General features: G+C 37.2%; 1 protein-coding gene across 1 annotated transcript in view; it reads right to left on the bottom strand.

The window, feature by feature from the left end:
- Positions 1–1,474: 1,474 nt before the first annotated feature.
- The window catches only part of LOC133537937 (F-box-like/WD repeat-containing protein TBL1X), an 85,164-nt gene continuing 65,507 nt past the window's right edge, over positions 1,475–21,131 (bottom strand). Inside the window, exons 3-15 of the mRNA XM_061879118.1 lie at positions 17,527–17,672; positions 17,031–17,250; positions 13,719–13,851; positions 13,457–13,598; positions 13,311–13,374; positions 13,133–13,230; positions 10,441–10,501; positions 10,232–10,353; positions 10,064–10,138; positions 6,551–6,678; positions 6,103–6,268; positions 5,912–6,013; positions 1,475–2,798 (exon numbers count right to left, since the gene is read on the bottom strand). Of these exons, the coding sequence (XP_061735102.1) occupies positions 2,772–2,798; positions 5,912–6,013; positions 6,103–6,268; positions 6,551–6,678; positions 10,064–10,138; positions 10,232–10,353; positions 10,441–10,501; positions 13,133–13,230; positions 13,311–13,374; positions 13,457–13,598; positions 13,719–13,851; positions 17,031–17,250; positions 17,527–17,672 (1,484 nt within the window). The 3' untranslated portion in view covers positions 1,475–2,771. The remainder of the gene's footprint in view (positions 2,799–5,911; positions 6,014–6,102; positions 6,269–6,550; positions 6,679–10,063; positions 10,139–10,231; positions 10,354–10,440; positions 10,502–13,132; positions 13,231–13,310; positions 13,375–13,456; positions 13,599–13,718; positions 13,852–17,030; positions 17,251–17,526; positions 17,673–21,131) is intronic.

Below are 21,131 nucleotides of genomic sequence, written 5' to 3'. Positions count from 1 at the left end.
GACAATTTAAAATGTGATTAAAACAATAAAAAAACACTATAATGCAATATCAAAGCTTAAAGGGGGAACCTACCAATATGTTTTAGTATTATATTGAGAATAATCATTTTCATAATGTATCTTATGCCTTAAAAATGTTTTTTTTTTATCAAGAGAATAATTTAAGGGAACAGAAACTATATGTCTGTATTTTATTTTGTCTTTTTGCACACATTTTACACATTAAATAGCAGACCTGTTTCTTACATGCGGACACGTGTGTTGTACTTTGAAGCACTGAAAATAACTTGTTCTATACAGTCATGGACTAACAAAAAAAAAGTAGAAATATTACAAGATTTTCAAATCATTTTTAAAGAATTTTTACATTCATTAAAATTTTATTTTAATAGTTAAAAAAAAAAAAAGTGATTTAAAGAAATTACATATTTTAATTGATAACGCATGTTATATTTCTAAAATAAACAAGAGGGGAGAAGGGACATGCAAAAGACGATTTAAAATATGATTAAAATAATAAAAAAACACTATAATAAAACCCCAAAGCTTAAAGGAGGAACTTACCAATATGTTTTAGTATTATATTGAGAATAATCATTTTCATAATGTATCTTATGCCTTAAAAATGTTTTTTTTTAATCAAGAGAATAATTTAAGGGAACAGAAACTATATGTCTGTATTTTATTGTGTCTTTTTGCACACATTTTACACATTAAATAGCAGACCTGTTTCTTACATGCGGACACGTGTGTTGTACTTTAAAGCACTAAAAATAACTCGTTCTATAAAGTCATGGACTAACAAAAAAAAAAGTTGAAATATTACAAGATTTTCAAATAATTTTTTACAGACTTTTTACATTCATAAAAATGTCATTTTAATAGTTTAAAAAAATAGTGATTTAAAGAAATTAAATATTTTAATTGATAACGCATGTTATATTTCTAGAATAAACAAGAGGGAAGAAGGGACATGCAAAAGACGATTTAAAATATGATTAAAATAATAAAAAAACACTATAATAAAACCCCAAAGCTTAAAGGAGGAACTTACCAATATGTTTTAGTATTATATTGAGAATAATAATTTTCATAATGTATCTTATGCCTTAAAAATGTTTTTTTTTTATCAAGAGAATAATTTAAGGGAACAGAAATTGTACCATTATAAGAAATTAAGAGATAAACAATTTATTCCCATGAAAACTTGGGGACATTTGTTTTTGGTTGATTTTTGTGAATACATTTTTACCAAAAAAAAAACTATCATTGGTACTTTAACTTAATAATAATGTAAAAATAGCTGTTTAGCATGCGTATTTTTGCGGTTATTCCTATTATAATAAAATTGTAATATAATAAAAAAAATATAAAGAATATGTATACTGTATTTATTAGAATACTTTTTTGTCCCATAAGTGGAGACACATAAATACTAGAAAAACCCCCAATCAGACAAGAGAAATCAAAGGTGTTCTGATATCAAAATAGAGTGATTTATTTATTTGCGACACTGAATGACTTGTTTTATGTTGAAACAGGTGACCACACCCTAGATCAGGGTGTGTGAGAGATAGTAATAAGTAGCTGTCACAGCGTTTCATCCACAATGGCCACCAAACCCACAGCCCAATTCTCAGTCTGACACAGACAATAATGGCTCTGAAAAAGTCAGAAGAACGATGAAGCACCCATTGACATCCAACTGTGACGTGTACGTAAAAAAAAAAAAAAAAAAAGAGAAAAAATTCCTAAAAATGTTGGCCCTTCACTTCCAGCAAAATGTGAGTTTTCTGCTAAAGCCGCTGTGACCAGGGGGGGAAAAAAAAAAAGCGAGCGCTTCATGTTGACTGGAAATAAAAAGTGTTTGACAACAAAGATGGCAGCGTCAGACGCCATCTGCATTGTTGAACAGAATGACCAGCGAGGGGAAAGAATGCCAGACCGCCATAGTTGTTTGTGTTGACCTCGTTCCACTCGGGCAACGGGAATTTAAAAAGCAAAAAAAAAAAAAAAAGCGGGTGTGAGACTGATACGTTTGTGTCTTGGCTGGAAAAAAACTTGGTATTTTTTTTGTATTTATTTATTTAGATTTTTTTAAAAAGGAGGCTTCGTCAGCAAAGACGCCATTAGTGAGCCCCTAATGTGACGTCAATAATGTGTACTGTATATAAACATATATACACAGTATATAAGTCTGTGTATTAATCTAATTTACATATCTTTACATTCTTTACATTTACATCCAAAAAAAAGGGCAAAAAAAATCTCTGTAAACCACACTTTTTCCAATTGGGGAGAGAACTGGGCCGGATTGAAAGTTTTTTTTTTGGGTGGACTCTCGTGTTAAAAAGTACCGCCACCTTTCATGGAGTAGCGGGGAGGTGGGCGGGGTCTAAACAAGTCCCCACATTTGCTGCCTTTTGGCTCCCGCTAACTCATCCGTCCTCCCGAGCGAATGGACCGCGGGGGCGGGGTGGGGGGTCAGGGGGGGATAACGCGGCGCTTCCTTACTTGAAAGCTCGTAAAAACTCTAAAAGTTGGGAGAGTCCAGTTTTGTGGATGCCTTACGTCTGTCCGCTGTAAGGCGCGCCACCTCCCCCCCTCATCTCATGGTGGTACGGGGTTGTTTTTTTTCGGTGTTGGACTCCGCCCTGCCTGCCACGCCCCCTCCTACCTGCCACGCCCCCTCCTGGGAGCGAGGAGAGTGTTTGCTGATGTCTAAACAAGGCAGTTTGCTGCACATTCCAGGATTCAACGTCCAACGTCCGCTATTTTCGGAGGTCGAGAACACACACCTGGAAAAAGAAGAGGATTGGATCAGGTTCGTAAAAACTACACCATGTTTACCTCACTTTTCAAACACTTCCCTTAACGATGCCGTTCTGCGGAAGGGATGTCATTACGCAACGTGCACGGTAAGGTCGAAAAGCAAAATGGTGGAACAAACGCTCTAAAGTTGACTACATTTTACAAGAAAAGATTGCAACGGGCATCTGGTCAGGATGCCACCCGAACGCCTCCCTTGCATGTCCTAAGTCAGAGGTTCTCAACCTTTTTTCAGTGATGTACCCCCTGTGAACCTTTTTTTTTTTTAATTCAAGTACCCCCTAATCAGTGCAAAGCATTTTTGGTTGAAAAAAAGAGATAAAGAAGTAAAATACGAAGATTTGCATCAGCCTGCGACAGATAGTCATTTTGATATTAGGCTAATATAGCAAATTGGCCACTTACATCACGTGTTGCCAACATTATAACACTTATCTAAGTATTTAAATTTTATGTGGCGCCACACTGATTACTATTTTGTATTTGTGGTCCAATATGGCTCTTTCAACATTTTGAGTTGCCGACCCCTGGTATATAACATCAACCTGCAGAGGACCGTCATTGCAAAGAAACAAGCCAAGGTCTCCGGCTAATTCAGTGTTATTGAGTTTTAATTTTCATGCACTAATTTTCATGAGTTGTAATTTTGCTGCATTTATCTGCCACACGTGGAAGGCTGGTCCGTGAAAATTATAACTACTGGTGCGAAAAATGTTGGGGGCCTCTGTCAAAAGAGCGCAAGTCATATCTTTTACCTAAAATATACATTAATGAACCCCCTAGTAGCTCACACTGTGAACACACACACAAATAAAGGACATTTAAAAAAGAAAAAGGAGCATAAAATACAAAAATGTAATTAAAAAATAATAACAATAAATAATAAAAAGACAAAAACTCACACATTACATTCAACATGTGCTCCAAAGCCACCACATGAGCTACACGATAAAAAAAAAAAACATCTTGCCTGACTGCATTGAAATAAATAATATTGTTAATATACCGTAAATCAGTGGTTCTCAACCTTTTTTCAGTGATGTACCCCCTGTGAACATTTTTTTAATTCAAGTACCACCTAATCAGAGCAAAGCATTTTTGGTTGAAAAAAAGAGATAAAGAAGTAAAACACAGCACTACGTCATCAGTTTCTGATTTATTAAATTGTATAACAGTGCAAAATATTGCTCATTTGTAGTGGTCTTTCTTGAACTATTTGGAAAAAAAGGTATAAAAATAACTAAAAACTTGTTGAAAAATAAACAAGTGATTCAATTATAAATACAGATTTCCACACATAGAAGTAATCATCAACTTAAAGTGCCCTCTTTGGGGATTGTAATAGAGATCCATCTGGATTCATTAAATCTAAACATTTATTCACAAAAAAAGAAATCTTTAACATCAATATTTATGGAACATGTCCGCAAAAAATGTAGCTGTCAACACTGAATATTGCATTGTTGTTTATTTTTTCACAGTTTATGAACTTATATTCATATGTTGTTGAAGTATTATTCAATAAATATATATATAAAGGATTTTTGAATTGTTGCTATTTTTAGAATATGTAAAAAAAATCTCACGTACACCTTGGCATACCTTCAAGAACTGTACCCCCATTTGAGAACCACTGTCCTAAGTAATGTAACAGAATTTTGTTTTTTTAGTTGATCATTGAACATAATTATGACTGGAAATGTCATGTAAAATGATATCACATGCATGCAGAGAACTCAAAAAAAACCTTTCCCATTTGGCAACTCTTATCTTGTATCCACACCCCTTCACTTAATCTACTTGCAGTGTTGTGACCTCTGTTTACATCCGTCACGTCAGAAATATACCTCCTCTCTGGCTACTTTTAAATACTCTAGAAGAGGGGTCGGGAACCTTTTTGGCTGAGAGAGCCATGAGAGCCAAATAATTCAAAATGTATTTCCGTGAGAGCCGTATTTATTTATTTTTTTAACAGTTAATACAACTAAATGCGTGCATTTTTAAGACCGACATTTTTTCCAGTATAATAAGTCTCTTATTCTTTTTAAAAATGGTGAAAAAAATGGTAAATGCTTGTACTTGTGTAGCGCTTTTCTACCCCTTTTTAAGGAGCCCAAAGCGCTTTGACACTATTTCCACATTCACCCATTCACACAAGGGGCGGCATAGCTCAGTTGGTAGAGTGGCCGTGTCAGCAACTTGAGGGTTGCAGGTTCAATTCCCGCTTGTGCCATCGTAGTTACTGCCGTTGTGTCCTTGGGCAAGACACTTTACCCACCTGCTCCCAGTGCCACCCACACTGGTTTAAATGTAACTTAGATATTGGGTGTCACTATGTAAAGCGCTTTGAGTCACTTGAGAAAAAGCGCTATATAAATATAATTCACTTCACTTCACATATTCACACACTGATGGAGGGAGCTGCCATGCAAGGCGCTAACCAGGCCCCATCAGGAGCAAGGGTGAAATGTCTTGCTCAAAGACACAACAGATGTGACTAAGATGGTAGAAGGTGAGGATTGAACCAGTAACCCTCAGATTGCTGGCACAGCCACTGTCCCAACTTCGCCACGCAGTCCCCAAGATAATAACATTGTTATTCGGAAGCTAACCAATAATAAATATGATACTTCTTACCATTAAAGCGACTTCTTGAACAGGTGCGATAGAAAATGGATGGTTGGACAAAAATGAATGAGAATTTTTTTATAATTGAACGTTATTTTTAACACTGCGATTACCGGCGGAATTAAAAATTACTTATCGTGTTAAGCAATGTCAGCTAAGATTAAACAACACTAAATTGGCCCTAGTGTGTGAAAGTGAGTGTGAATGTTGTCTGTCTATCTGTGTTGGCCCTGCCATGAGGTGGTGACTTGGCCAGGGTGTACACCGCCTTCCCGAATGTAGCTGAAATAGGCTACAGCACCCCCCGTAACCACGAAAGGGACAAGCGGTAGAAAATGGATGGATAAATTGAGTTTGCAGTGACCTCTAATCTCACAACATACATCATGTGTTGTTGTATTCTTGCTTACTGAAAGTGTAATGCAGTATCATTTAAGAATATACACAAGCTTACCGAGCCGTCTGATGCACTGGCCCCGACTTTATCACCAGTGCTATTCCAGCACACTTCAAATATTCCACCCGTTCCCCTGTAGCTGTGCACCAAGGCCCCGGTCTGAGAGAAAAAACACACACACATAAAAACCTTAATAAAATTGTTCTCTCTGGTCTCCTCAGTGATTAATTGTGAAGCCAGGGACTCACCGTGGTGTTCCAAATGTGAACACACTTGTCAAAGGAACCGCTGGCGAGGTGCTTGCCGTCCGGGCTGAAGGCCACGCTGTAGACGGGCTCTTGGTGCTTGGTCAGTGTGTGGATGCACACTCCTCGCTCTACGTCCCACAGCCGCACGGTCGAGTCAAACGACGCGCTGGAGGAGGAAGTGCGAGGAAATAATCCGACTTTTTAATTAAACACAGAATTGCCTCCATCCTTTGGAGTGCAAAGTGAGAAAGGAAAGGAAGTTCTATCAGAGCGGCGCTGACAATGACAGTTTTATTTCCTGTGTGATTTACCGGCACACACATATGAAGGCATATCAGGACATTCTGCGGTGTTGAAGAGGAAGAGCAACGCACGTGGGTCAGAGTGCAGCGTCGTGGGCCGCTGACATTTACTACAATTACTAATTTTATACTGAGCGCTAACCCACCTGGCGAGCATGATGTTGGAGTTGGGATTGCTTGTGCCTGGCCCAGTCGGGCTCCACTTGATAGTGTAGATCTCTTTACTGTGAGCCTGGAGGTCATGGACGCACGATTCCTGCTTCATACTCCAGATCTGGAAAACAGCAGAACTGAATAAAACCTCCCTGCTTGGCATTCAGCATCAAGGGTTGGAATTGGGGGTTAAATCACCAAAATGATTTCCGGACGCGGCCACCGCTGCTGCTCACTACTCCCCTCACCTCCCAGGGGGTGAACAAGGGGAAGGGTCAAATGCAGAGGACAAATTTCACCACACCTAGTGTGTGTGTGACAATCGTTGGTAATTTAACTTTAAAAAAACACCCCCCATCTGGTGGGGTTGTACAGTATACCGGTACTAACTAAATACTGCGGTACTAATGAATTGAATGGATGAACTAATGTTTTTTTCATCCTTATGTTGCTGTGTGGCAGGGACGTCGCTCAGTTAGAATATTACGTAATGTTGGATATCAAAAATATTCCAATCCTATATTTATTTTATCAAAAATACAAAAAACTTTAACAATATAGTGAATTTGCAAACGGCTAAAATCATGCACAAAGCAAACTATATCCTGCAACCAAAGAATGTACAACAATTCTTAACAAAAGAGGAGAAATACAAACATAGACAAAAATGTAACTTAAAACATTAGTATGCACGTACAACACTTAAAAACCTTTAGTAGATCGGTATGTCTAATTAAATTATGGAATTGATTTGGTAAAGATGTCGAACAAAGTACTGATATGATCCACTTTAAGAAACTGTTCAAACTCAAAGTGTTTACAAAGTACAAAGAATAATATTGATAATCGTATTCCATCAATCATCTTCCGCTTATGCGAGGTCGGGTCGCGGGGGCAACAGCCTAAGCAGAGAAACCCAGACTTCCCTCTCCCCAGCCGTTCCCAGGCCAGCTGGGAGACATAGTCTTCCCAACGTGTCCTGGGTCTTCCCCGTGGCCTCCTACCGGTTGGACGTGCCCTAAACACCTCCCTAGGGAGGCGTTCGGGTGGCATCCTGACCAGATGCCCGAACCACCTCATCTGGCTCCTCTCGATGTGAAGGAGCAGCGGCTTTACTTTGAGTCCCTCCCGGATGGCAGAGCTTCTCACCCATAATCGTATTCATCTCACTATATGAAATACAACTTATTTCACTATTTTTTTTAGGATTGTATTATTCATGGAGTAAATTGTGTACAAATTGAGAACAAGAAGTGAAAAAAGGTGTTAGCAATTGTTAGAAATGGAAAAAGGGTAGGATTAAATATGCTCTGCTTCTTCCTCCTCCTTTTCGAACGTGTTAAAAAAAGAAACTATAAATTGTGACCTATCATGTTGTAATTATATGTTTGAAATAAACTGACACCGTAATCATGTTGAGTGAGTCAGCCCACACACAGTGCATACGGAGAGAATGGCAATAAATGGGATTCTGCTGGTTAATAAAGATGGTGCAAGAAGAACAATATGGAGGTATTCTAGTTTCAAAACTAACAATAAATGTGAAGCTTTAAACCCAAAGGCGCCACGTTTCAAAACATTCCTTGCCAAAGGTGGCAATCCTGTATTGCACTCAAACTTGGGCAAATGTTTAATCAACAGGCATCCATATCTGCACAAAGAGTTTATAGAGCGAAAGGTAAAGTAGTTACCTAGCTGCCCTGTTACATAAAATACATAGACGCGCACAGAGCTGGTTGACTTGTTGCAAATTATTAGCGCAGTCAAAAGCACCCACATAGCTCAAAATAATGCAAGTGAAAATGGAAATGAATGAATTATGTAACAAATTCCCACAGTTTAATGAGTTTTTGCTTTAACAATGTGTTTTTACCTGCACTGTCTTGCCTGTGTAGTTTTAACACTGACTAATTATTCTATTTGTTTTAAACTACAGACCTAGAGTGGCAACCATAATTCATGAAGCTTTAATACAACGTCAGTAAAGCTTTCTACATAAATAATATTTGATTGATATTCTATTTTAACCTAATACTAGATTATTGTAGGCTATGTAATGAGTGCAATAAGGAAATCCCAGTCTGTTAAATACCTTTTAATTTTTATTTTAATCTTTTAAAATTGTTTTCTTTATTGTATGTTAAGATTTTCAGCTAAACTAAAGCCAATAAGGTAGGAGTCACCAACCTTTTTGAAACCAAGAGCTACTTCTTGGGTACTGATTAATGCGAAGGGCTACCTGTTTGATACACACTTAAATAAATTGCCAGAATTGCCAAGTTGCTCAATTTACCTTTAATATATATATATATACATATATATATAAAAATGGGTATTTCTGTCTGTCATTCCGTCGTACATTTTTTTTCCTTTTACGGAAGGTTTTTTGTAGAGAATAAATGATGAAAAAAACACTTAATTGAACGGTTTAAAAGAGGAGATAACAGAAAAAAAGAGAAAATTAAATTTTGAAACATAGTTTGTCTTCAATTTTGACTCTTTAAAATTCAAAATTCACTCGAAAAAAAGAAGAGAAAAACTAGCTAATTCAAATCTTTTTGAAAACATTTTTAAAAAGAATTTATGGAACATCATTAGTAATTTTTCCTGATTAAGAATAATTTTAGAATTTTGATGACATGTTTTAAATAGGTTAAAATCCAATCTGCACTTTGTTATAATATATAACAAATTGGACCAAGCTATATTTCTAACAAAGACAAATCAGTATTTCTTCTAGATTTTCCAGAACAACATTTTTTAAAGTAATTCAAAAGACTTTGAAATAAGATTTACATTTGATTCTAAAGATTTTCTAGATTTGCCAGAATAATTTTTTTGAATTTTAATCAGAATACGTTTGAAGAAATATTTCACAAATATTCTTCGTCAAAAAAACATAAGCTAAAATGAAGAATTAAATTAAAATGTATTTATTATTCTTTACAATAAAAAAAATAAAATTTACTTGAACATTGATTTAAATTGTCAGGAAAGAAGAGGAAGGAATTTAAAAGGTAAAAATGTATATGTGTTTAAAAATCCTAAAATCATTTTTAAGGTTGTATTTTTTCTCTAAAATTGTCTTTCTGAAAGTTGTAAGAAGCAAAGTAAAAAAAATAAATGAATTTATTTAAACAAGTAAAGACCAAGTCTTTAAAATATTTTCTTGGATTTTCAAATTCTATTTGAGTTTTGTCTCTCTTAGAATTAAAAAATGTCGAGCAAAGCGAGACAAGCTTGCTAGTAAAAAAATAAAATTGAAAAAATAGAGGCAGCTCACTGGTAAGTGCTGCTATTTGAGCTATTTTTAGAACAGGCCAGTGGGCTACTCATCTGGTATTTACGGGCTACCTGGTGCCCGCGGGCACCGTGTTGGTGACCCCTGCAATAAGGAAATTTTTTGTGGTCTCCTTTATTTTGGGAACAGGCCACAAAATATTGGTATTGGGACAACCCTACCATCTGGTTTGTCTTTAAATCCCAAGGCTGAACAGCGCTCTCACCTTTAAGGTCATGTCGTCTGAGCAGGAGGCCAGTAGCATTCCCGACGGATCCCACTTAATAGCATTAACTTCGTTCTGGAAAAAAAAACACAAAAAAAAACAGGAGATTATTTAGCGTTGCTCCCAAAGGATGATATGAAAGGTGTGCTGTAGATTGAAGCCTCTTACCGTGTGACCCTGGAAAGTCTTGAGTGGCCGGTCGCTTCCGAGGCGACATACGTGGATGCACATGTCTGTGCTGCAGGAGGCAAAGGTGGTGTTGTTCTGCCAGTCGACGTCCAGAGCTGGAGCTGCAGGTCGTTGGAAAAGACACTATGCTTTATAACAGTGCTCATCGTGTCTTTTCATGTCCTGGAAATACCATATACACATTTTACCTGAGTGGAAGGGGAACTGCTGCTTGGCTTCTCCTGTGTGTGCATCCCAAATGATTGTCGTCTGGAAAAATCACGTCAAGACATTGGGATGTAAAATTGTTGTACCCCATAAGTTGATATGCAGTATTTCACAAAAGGTGACCACATCACTTTTTACTACAGTGTAAATTTTGTCAGCAGACAATATAATGACACCGAAACTTGGATATACTTTTAAGCAGGGGGCTGTATGTCGCCATCTCATTTGCATGGAAATAAAAGTGACACAAAACATGAAAAGCAAAACAAATGTTTAGGAAGGCAAATAAACTTTGTTCTGTCGAATACTTTGTCTTTTTTTAATATCAAAAATTATATTTCAGATGCTTTAAGATTGTGGAGCGGCAAACAGCAGGAGGCACTGTTTTTTCCGCAGTGATTGGTAAACAAGGCCTTGGGGAGTGTATGGCGCATTAACTATCTGTATTGACACTGCACCGATACTGTGTTAGTGTTTTATATTGGTAATTTGCAATCGGATAGAATTTAAAAGTCACTACATTTGACCTGCAAATAAAATTTATAATTTGTTTGCTTATTAAGATTTTCATTAGCTGACGGAATAGAAGGATCTATTCTTCCTCTACATCTTCAAAAATGCTTTAGAACATTACACATATTCATACATGACAAGAACACTACAGTCAAAATAAAACAACAGATCCACATGTATTACATATAATAGTTATGCTTGCATAGATAACACAATACCCATTAAAGTACAATTGTTTACAGAAAAGCCCCTATTAAAAAAAGGTACTGATGTTTTGTATGCAACCATGCAATCAAGTTGGAAAAGAAAATGATAGTTATTCTTGAGTAAAAATATAAAGTGTTAATAGTTTATAAAAGTAACTGAAGTCATTCATAAAAAACTAAACTTTAGCAATTTTTTTTTTACTAATGATAAAAATGCAAAAACATTATTTTTTGGGGGGGTGGTATGTTTGGAAGGAGCACAGCGGGTTACCCAGCATGCTTTGCGGTGTGTAGATAAAGGTGTTGTTTTGTTTATCTTTATGTCCGTCTTGTTCAGTAGATAAGCTTCCATATGTGTTATCATTGTTATTGTTGTTTGCACCACCAGTGAGAAGGGTGTTTGGGTTAGTGACTTCCTGTTCCTTTGTGCATTGCAATTAAAAATATGTACACATGCCAAAGTTTGACTCAGACCAGTTACAAAATATATCCGTTAGCAACACTGCAAGGTTGATGCACTTTTTGATATAAAATCGAGCCTGAAGAAGAGGCTATGAAGAAACACAAACAGGTAGGGTAAAGTAGCATTATATTACAATCTTGGCATGCGCATAATAACGCCAACGTGCAACATGAAGTAACTTAAAGCTGCTAAAATCAGCTGTTTTTATGCACTCTGAATCAATCTGAGAGTATTCCAATGTACCTAATGTTGAAATCGTATGTTTATGAAGTTTATTTTCACCATTGTCTGGAGAAGAAATATCAGTGAAAACTTGAAGATATAATTCTAAACTGTACATTTCTGATAAATGAGGATGCTTTTTGAGAGAACATTTGCAATCAAGGAATGCCTCCACAATGGACAACCTTCAGGCAGACTCAAATAGCGGGTTAGAAATATGACTGTACAGCGAAGTTACGATCTATACAAGCACCTACTGTACGGAATGACGACAAGTTGGATTCAGACAGTCTTGTTATAAATGTGTTTATGAGCGAGTTATCGCTTAATCTATTTATGGCGGGCCGCCTCATGGAGACAATTTACTGGAGGCAAGACATCAACGAGAACAGCAATCACTACTCAGTGATGTTGCCAGTTATTTTGACGATAATGATGATGTGTCTTCACGTTGACCTTTTTAGTGGATAGTACATCTATACTGCTTTACACTGACTACTCTAAAACAGTGGTTCTCAACCTTTTTTCAGTGATGCACCCTCGTGAACATTTTTTTAATTCAAGTACCCCCTAATCAGAGCAAAGCATTTTTGGTTGGAAAAAAGAGATAAAGAAGTAAAATACGGCACTGTGTCATCAGTTTCTGATTTATTAAATTGTATAACAGTGCAAAATTTGGCTCATTTGTAGTTGTCTTTTTTGAACTATTTGGAAAAAAAGATATAAAAAAACTAAAAACTTGTTGAAAAATAAACAAGTGATTCAATTATAAAAAATAAAGATTTCTACACATAGAAGTAATCATCAACTTAAAGTGCCCTCTTTGGGGATTGTAATAGAGATCCATCTGGATTCATGAACTTAATTCTAAACATTTCTTCACAAAAAAAGAAATCTTTAACATCAATATTTATGGAACATGTCCACACAAAATCTAGCTGTCAACACTGAATATTGCATTGTAGCATTTTTTTCACAGTTTATGAACTTACATTCATATTTTGTTGAAGTATTATTCAACAAATTTTATTATAAATGATTTTTTAATTTTTGCCATTTCTAGATTATTTTTAAAAATCTCATGTACCCCTTGGCATACCTTCAAGTTCCCCTAGGGGTACGCGTACCCCCATTTGACAACCACTGCTCTAAATTATATCCAAGTTTCATTTTTATGGTACGCCCCTTGTTTACATTGTAGTTTTATGAACAAAAAAAAAGGGTTGGTAACTATTTCAGACCTATTGCAGGAAAAACATCTTTAAATACCTTATCTACACCAGCACTGAGAATGGAGTTCCCCTTCTTGTTCCACTTGAGTGCAAATATGGGCCCCTTGTGCTGTCCCAAGGTACTCGCCAGATTTCCTAATGGTGGAGAGAGGTATTACGTCATTCCAAAAAGCTTTTCTCAAAAATTACTACCAGAGCTAATAATGTGGACATACCGTCTTTTGTCCATATCCTGGCGAAGCCGTCGTACGATCCTGTCGCCAGGAGCGTGCCGTCGCTCTGTGGAAGGGAAAAATGTTTAGACACATGCAAGGAAGGGAGGATGCACTGAACAGATGTGTATGGAGAAGATGCAACCTACATTCCAGTCTAGTGAGGTGACGTCTTTGTTGCTGGGGACATCCTGTCCACCTTCTCGGATACAGTGACGCAGCACCAGCTGGGTGGAGTTGGAGTTGCTGTTCTCGTTGAGGTTCCAGATCCTGGCCGTGGAGTCCCCCGAACTGAGCAGAATATCAAAGTACATGAGAAGATTGATGATGTAAACAGTCTTAGCAGCTTTATCCGCTTAGTATTCAGAGCAAGTTGAGCTACGCAGTCACACACAGGCCTTAACGCCTTACCCTGAGGCAAGTAGATCACTGACAGGGTTCCATGCACAGATGAACACTTCCGACTCGTGACCTCGCAGCACTGTGGCTTTGCTGGCAGGTATCTCCACATCTACATCCACCTCCATCGACTCACAATGGTTATCTGGCAGCAAACACATGCATCGTCACACACAGCAAAAGGAAAATTATGGTTTTTTTGGACAACAAAACAGAGCCCCGAGAAGGTTTTGACCTTAATTTATTTCAAGACAGTAAAGCCTCTCCCATCTAAACTTCCTGCTGCTGTCGACACCTTGAAAATACAATCCCCCCCTAAGCCATGTTGACAAAAACAACCTCTCCTTCTGACTTTTTTCCCTGTGCGATACACCTGATCCACACCTCTCAAGTTTCATCGACACATCTAGCCGTGAAGCGCCAAGTATAGCACGTTATGTGAGGAGTGCAGTCTTCAGCGCTCTTTCTCATTTGAAGTAGAGGGATTTGTCTGGAGATGTAACAGTATCCTTTCAAAAGACAGACAAGGAAGAATCTAGCTTGCTTCAGTATTAAATCAAAGCTCTGTTTTGCATTCAAATAACAAAGAAAATGTTGCAAACAGGCTGATGAAGCCACGGCGCTTTTATCTGTTGCACAATAGTGGCGTTTGATTAATAGGTACGTTTGAATTAGGGATGTTCCGATCAGCGAATTATGCTGCCGATTTCGATCATCCATGAATGAAATCTGGCGATACCAATAAAGCAACCAATCACATGTATTAAGTTAAAATCGTTTAATTTATTTATGATGCGTGCTATTGACAGTTTAACAATAACAGCACAATATTTAAACTACTTCCTTAATCTCTTATCACAATAGTTTGCGCAAAACAGATGGATAGATTCCTTTGTCGTTGTATATACCAAAACATTTGTTTTAAAGCACAACGTGAAACCTATATGAAGTATGTGTATTAAAATAACAAAGGCAATAGTGCACAATAACTAAAAAAAAGTAAAAAATACTATCTATTATTCAACAACTTATTGAAATAATGTATGCCCTCAAAGTCCTACTGTGTCCATGTAATTAGTTTTAGAATTTGTAAATATTAACAAAAACAACCACAAAATGATTTTAAGAAAATAATAATATCAACCCAATCACTATAGTACCCATCGTATACTGATACTATCCTTGGAGTCAGCGCCACCAATTTATGGATCGTTCTCTTACTTGCCGTATACGGACTGTGACAATGCTGGCACACAACAGAAATTGTTATATTATCCTTTCTCAACACTCTTCATAATTTACTTGTTCATTTCCTGCTAATGGCTGCATACATTCTGCTGTACGTGCTTCAGTCTACACTTCTTAAACTTTACAAAGCACTTATTACTTCTTTTGTTTCAAGCTAGTTCAGCGGCCAGCTTACCTATTAGAAAGCCTTTTCCTGGCTTGCTCTCGGTGTGTAACATGTTTAACCTCGTCCTAATACCGTATTTTTGGGATTATAAGTCGCTCCGGCCGAAAATGCATAATAAAAAAGGGAAAAAACATATATATACGTCGCACTGGAGTATCAGTCGCATTTTTGGGGGAAATTTATTTGATGAAATCCAATACCAAGAATAGACATTTGAAAGGCAATTTAAAATGAAGAATAGTGAACAACAGGCTGAATAAGTGTACGTTATATGACGCATAAATAACCAACTGAGAAGGTGCCTGGTATGTTAACGTAACATATTATGGTAAGAGTCATTCAAATAACCATAACATATAAAACATGCTATACATTTACCAAACAATCTGTCACTCCTAATCGATAAATCCCAGGAAATCTTCTTCCTTGATGTCGCTTCTAAACAACTCTGTCAACTCCAAAGGTATGCGCCTTCCCCTTGTCGTTTTCTGCTGCATATTTCACTACGTCCAGCTTGTAATCTGCAGTACATGATTTCCTTTTCGGTCCAATTTTTGTTCAGCCCTTCTCAGTTTATATAAGTTACCGCCAACGATGAAATGATCCATTATAATAGCTACGGTAGTAGCATGTGGCATATAGCATTCCATGACCCACAATGCACTTCTGCCATGACCCTACCCCGCTAAATTCTTATTGGTTGACGTCTATGTGACGATTGCTGACATTTTCTTTGTCTCTTCCGCGAATGAGATAAATAATATTATTTGATATTGTGTAATCTCTAGTACATGATTTCCTTTTCGGTGCCATTTTTGTTCAGCCCTTCTCAGTTTTTATGTTACCGCCAACGATGAAATTATCCATTTTAATAGCTACGGCAGTAGCATATAGCATATAGCAGTTAGCAATCCATAACCCACAATGCACTTCTACCAGGACCCTCCCCCGCCGAATTCTTATTGGTTGACGTGTGTGACGATTGCTGACATTTTCTTCGTCTCTTCCGCAAAATTAGATAAATAATATTATTTGATATTTTACGGTAATGTGTTGATAATTTCACACATAAATCGCTCCGGAGTATATGTCGCACCCCCGGCCAAACTATGAAAAAAACTGTGACTTATAGTCCGAAAAAACGGTACTTGATAATGATACTTAAGATATTAAGAAGTGCAGTTTATTTGCCGTAATGAAGGTGATTATTTGAAGCAGCGCAACACTGTGGGACCGAGGGACTAAAAATAAATATAATATTAGCGAGGGGGCATTTAAAGGCACTACTCAGCAATGGCGATCACATACTTTTTCAAGAAAAAAGGCCGATACTGCGAACTATAGGTTTGGATATTGTGGGACTCTTAAAATAAATACAATATTAGCAAAGGGGCATGAAGAGGCACTATTCGGCCATGGCGATCACATACTTTTTCATGAAAATAGGCCGATACTGCAAACTTAAGGTTTGGATATTGTAGGACTCTTAAAATAAATACAATATTAGCAAGTGGGCATTTAAAGGCACTATTCGGCAATGGCGATCACATACTTTTTCATGAAAATAGGCTGATACTGCAAATTATAGGTTTGGATATTGTAGGACTCTTAAAATAAATACAATATTAGCGAAGGAGCATTGAAAGGCACTATTTGGCAATGGCGATCACATACTTTTTCATGAAAATAGGCCAATACTGCAAACTTAAGGTTTGGATATTGTAGGACTCTTAAAATAAATACAATATTAGCGAGGGGGCATTGAGAGGCACTATTCGGCAATGGGGATCACATACTTTTTCATGAAAATAGGCCGATATTGCAAACTATAGGTTTGGATATTGTAGGACTCTTAAGACATGAAAAAAGTAAAGTATAGAACAGGACAAAATGATAGAAACATGACTTACTCATGTTGTGGGTGCCGTTCTCCTCCCCGTTGACAGTGGCGTCACCGTTCTTTGGCGGGTTGGACTGGTTGCCGGAGGTGGAAGCTGCCATTGTGCACGCAGCCTGCTGCTGGGCCAACTTGTCGCGGAAGGCCTGCTGCCGCGTCTGCACCACGTCTGGCATCACGGCGTCGATGAGCGATAGTGACTCGATCGGCCGGCCGTCGAAGACCGTTCCATCCTGTCGGTGGAAATGTCCGATGCATGAGCAAAACTATGGGGACTGTTAATATGCTTTGAGGATTTTGCTGTGCTAGGACTAAAAACCTTGCAAACACACTGAACAAAAATATAAATGCAACACTATTTGGTGAAATTATTCATGAACTAAATTTCAAAAATTGTGTGGAAAAAGTTTCAGTTACAAAGTGTCATGTTTTTGTATAGTGTGTATATATAAAATGAATGTGATAGGTTACATAATGAAGACATCTGCAGCTTGTGTGAGAGCTGTCACCTCATTGATGCTAATTTCTGCCTCCACATACTGGAGCCCTTTCTGCAGGATGGAGATGAGGGCTGCAGGGGGCACTAGTGTTCCATTAATGTTGGATTGGCTGATGTGGCTTTCAATGCCAAAGGTGAATGCTGAGTGAGAGAAACCTGAAAACCCAAAAAAATTATCAGTCACATTCCTTGAGGCGCTAGGCCCAAATTGCATAACACGCATGACATTTCAGAGTCATTTAGGTTGTGAAGGTCTATGGACCCTTTAGCATATCTAATGGATTGTATTTGGGTTTGGTCATATTAGGACAAAAAAAAATTTCCGCCCCCACCTTTGTGTTTGGCTGCACCAAATCTGGGCAGTTTGTGTTTGGACTAATAGTTTTAAAAGATGCCTTCTTTATCAAGCCGCACTAGAAATAGATTCTTTTTGGAGTGTTGCCAAAGTGCACTGCAGTGATGACCTGCTAAAAGTGGTCGACCTGTGAGGACTAAACACAGCTCTTACTAAATCTGACAGAGGAGGTTTACTGTGTACTTTATCTGACCATTCTCATTCCGATAACTCCTGAAAATATTTTTCTACTTTTTATATAACAGATACATTTGAGGAGCTTATATTGTGAAGAGTTTATAGGTAATTACATTCCATACTGTCGCAGCTGCCCATTGAGATTTCCACTCCAAAACTAGTCAAGAGTTAAGGACACACTTTCAAGCAGACGTCGCTGTGACACATCTTCGCCAGTCTAAACTCTGCGCCCTTTAAAACACTTGTTATTAAAAAGCCCTATAAATAAAATGTGGTTGATTGAAATATTATATAAAATGGCCTGCAATATTATGTGCACTGACACATGTGACATTAAGATATACCGTATTTTTCAGACTACAAGTCGCAGTTTTTTTCATAGTTTGGCCGGGTGTGCGACTTATACTCAGGAGCGACTTATTTGTGAAATTATTAACACATTACCGTAAAATATCAAATAATATTATTTAGCTCATTCACGTAAGAGACTAGACGTATAAGATTTCATGGGATTTAGAAATTAGGAGTGACAGATTGTTTGGTAAATGTATAGCATGTTCGATATGTTATAGTTATTTGAATGACTCTTACCATAATATGTTAGTTAACATACCAGGCACCTTCTCAGTTGGTTATTTATGCGTCATATAATGTACACTTATTCAGCCTGTTGTTCACTATTCTTTATTTATTTTAAATTGCCTTTCAAATGTCTATTCTTGGTATCGGGTTTTATCAAATACATTTCCCCCAAAAATGCGACTTATACTCCAGTGCGACTTATATATGTTTTTTTTTCCTTTTTTATTATGCATTTTCGGCTGGTGCGGCTTATGCTCCGGAGCGACTTATACTCCGAAAAGTGCGGTGCACTGCATTAATGTACTATAGGGCAGGGGTTCTCTATGTTCTTGGAACCACAGACATTTCCCAGGACCTGCCATAAATGTCATGCCAAATTAAAAAAAAGTTTCTTAAATATTGCCATTTTGTGTATAGTAACGAAACTACAGCAGTCCAAATGAATAAGATTTGTTTTAAAAGCATTAACGAGTACTTATTTGGCTCACCTTTACCATAATGATAACAATATGTTTATTACTTGCTGATGATTATTGATGTACTGTAACGGTCATCATATTTGGTCTTTGTAGATAGACTTAAACATTTATCCATTGTGCTATTTAGAGTTACACAGTGCTCGATTTACCTGGTGCGTCACAATATTATCCATTTCTAGTTTACTAACCCTAATGTAATCATGAGTGATTGGCTCAGAGTGATTGTTGTATTGACCGAGTGGTTATTTTAGCAGTTAGGGTAGGTTTACATGACAGTATTGCGTTTTAAAAAATTGTTTTGACATACATACTGTTCTCAAACCTGCAAAAACAACTAACACACTGTATTACGCAAGCCAGGCAATTAACTGTAGATGACAATGTCCACTGCCACACAAAAAGGCGCTAACTTTCTAGTGTTGTAAGCATTATATCCTGCCCTTTTCCTCCTTTGAGCACATAAACTACGCACCACATACCACACGCCCACATGCATTATCTTAGCTTGTTGTCAGCTAAAGTTTAGGTATTAACGTTAGCTATCATTGAATACTTGTAACTTATTATTACAGCATGAATGCAACCTGCTTTGTGCGTGACTAAATCCTCAGGCCGACAAGGAATATTTATTCCATATAGATACAGGGTTTCCCCCAGATTGCCACTAAATATGTAGTGGTGGGGGGCGTGGCTAGAGGTGTGGTCAATATGACATCATAAATATGACATTGTGATCATTTTGATATGCAATGATGCACATCCATCCATCATCCATCCATTTCCTACCACTTGTCCCTTTCGAGGTCGCTGAACCCTATCTCAGCTGCATTTATTTTCTTTAAAAAGGCTAAACAAATGTATGTATATTTAAAAACAAATATATGTTTTATGGTAATAATATTTGTTCTTATAATATCAGAATTGGAATCACCTTTATTAGCAATGTTTAACACGCAGTACATTTGACTTGGGAGACTGTGCTCTCTTTGTTCAATGCCGTTTCAATTGTTGCTGCTTATTGCAAAAGGTAACAAAAACTACACAATATTCTGCCTTCCATGAATGTTGCGAGTTACTTTGCCAAATATGTAAACAGTCCTTTAAATTAGAGATGGAAAAAATATCTTGGAGTGTTCTCTTGATATTCTCCACAATGAAGCCAGTGTAAAACTAACCACACTAACGAAAGTACATAGCATAGCTCTGTTGATAGAGTGGCCGTGCCAGCAACTTGAGGGTTGCAGGTACATTTCCCGCTTCCCTAGTCACTGCCGTTGTGTCCTAGGGGCAAGACACTTTACCCAACTGCTCCCAGTGCCACCCACACTGGTTTAAATGTAAGTTAGATATTGGGTTTCACTATGTAAAGCCCTTTGAGTCACTAGAAAAAAGTGCTATATAAAATATAATTAGGTTCACTTATTTATAAACATGAAGTGCATATCATTATGCAAATGAGGGTTGAGCTCTAATGCCGCTAGCTTGATGCTAACATACAATGGATTAGCTCATAGACAGGCTAACCAAAATTAGCTTGGATGACATATATAGACAAACAAATCATTCACAAAAACATTCATATCTATGGACAATTTACTGTCTCCAATAAACCTAACATGCATCATTTTGGAATGTGGGAAGATGTTCTCGTTAATGTCAAAGGAAATACGGGAGTTTACACAGATTTGAACAAGAAATGCATTCATTCCGTTAAAATACTTTTGTCGTCAACATTCTCTCCTTACTTTTGCTGCATGTCAACTACGATCAGATGCACGACCAACTGTATCGTACTAACAGGCGATTTAGATGCACATTTATGATATTTGAGATGTTTTTCAAACTTATTTTGGACAATAGTACATTGACTAGTAACGTTATATACATATTCATACAATATGTTCCTTAAATTTGTTTTCAAGTATAAAAAACAAACTTATTTTAAAGGTGTGGTGGCACTTATCTAGCGCCACGATCGTTTACTTGTAGGGGAAAAACCCTGTAGAATGAGAACCTTCATAG

Source organism: Nerophis ophidion, linkage group LG19 (genome assembly GCF_033978795.1).
Source record: "Nerophis ophidion isolate RoL-2023_Sa linkage group LG19, RoL_Noph_v1.0, whole genome shotgun sequence".
NCBI classification, from domain to species: domain Eukaryota; kingdom Metazoa; phylum Chordata; class Actinopteri; order Syngnathiformes; family Syngnathidae; genus Nerophis; species Nerophis ophidion.
This window is presented reverse-complemented; position numbering and strand designations above follow the sequence as displayed.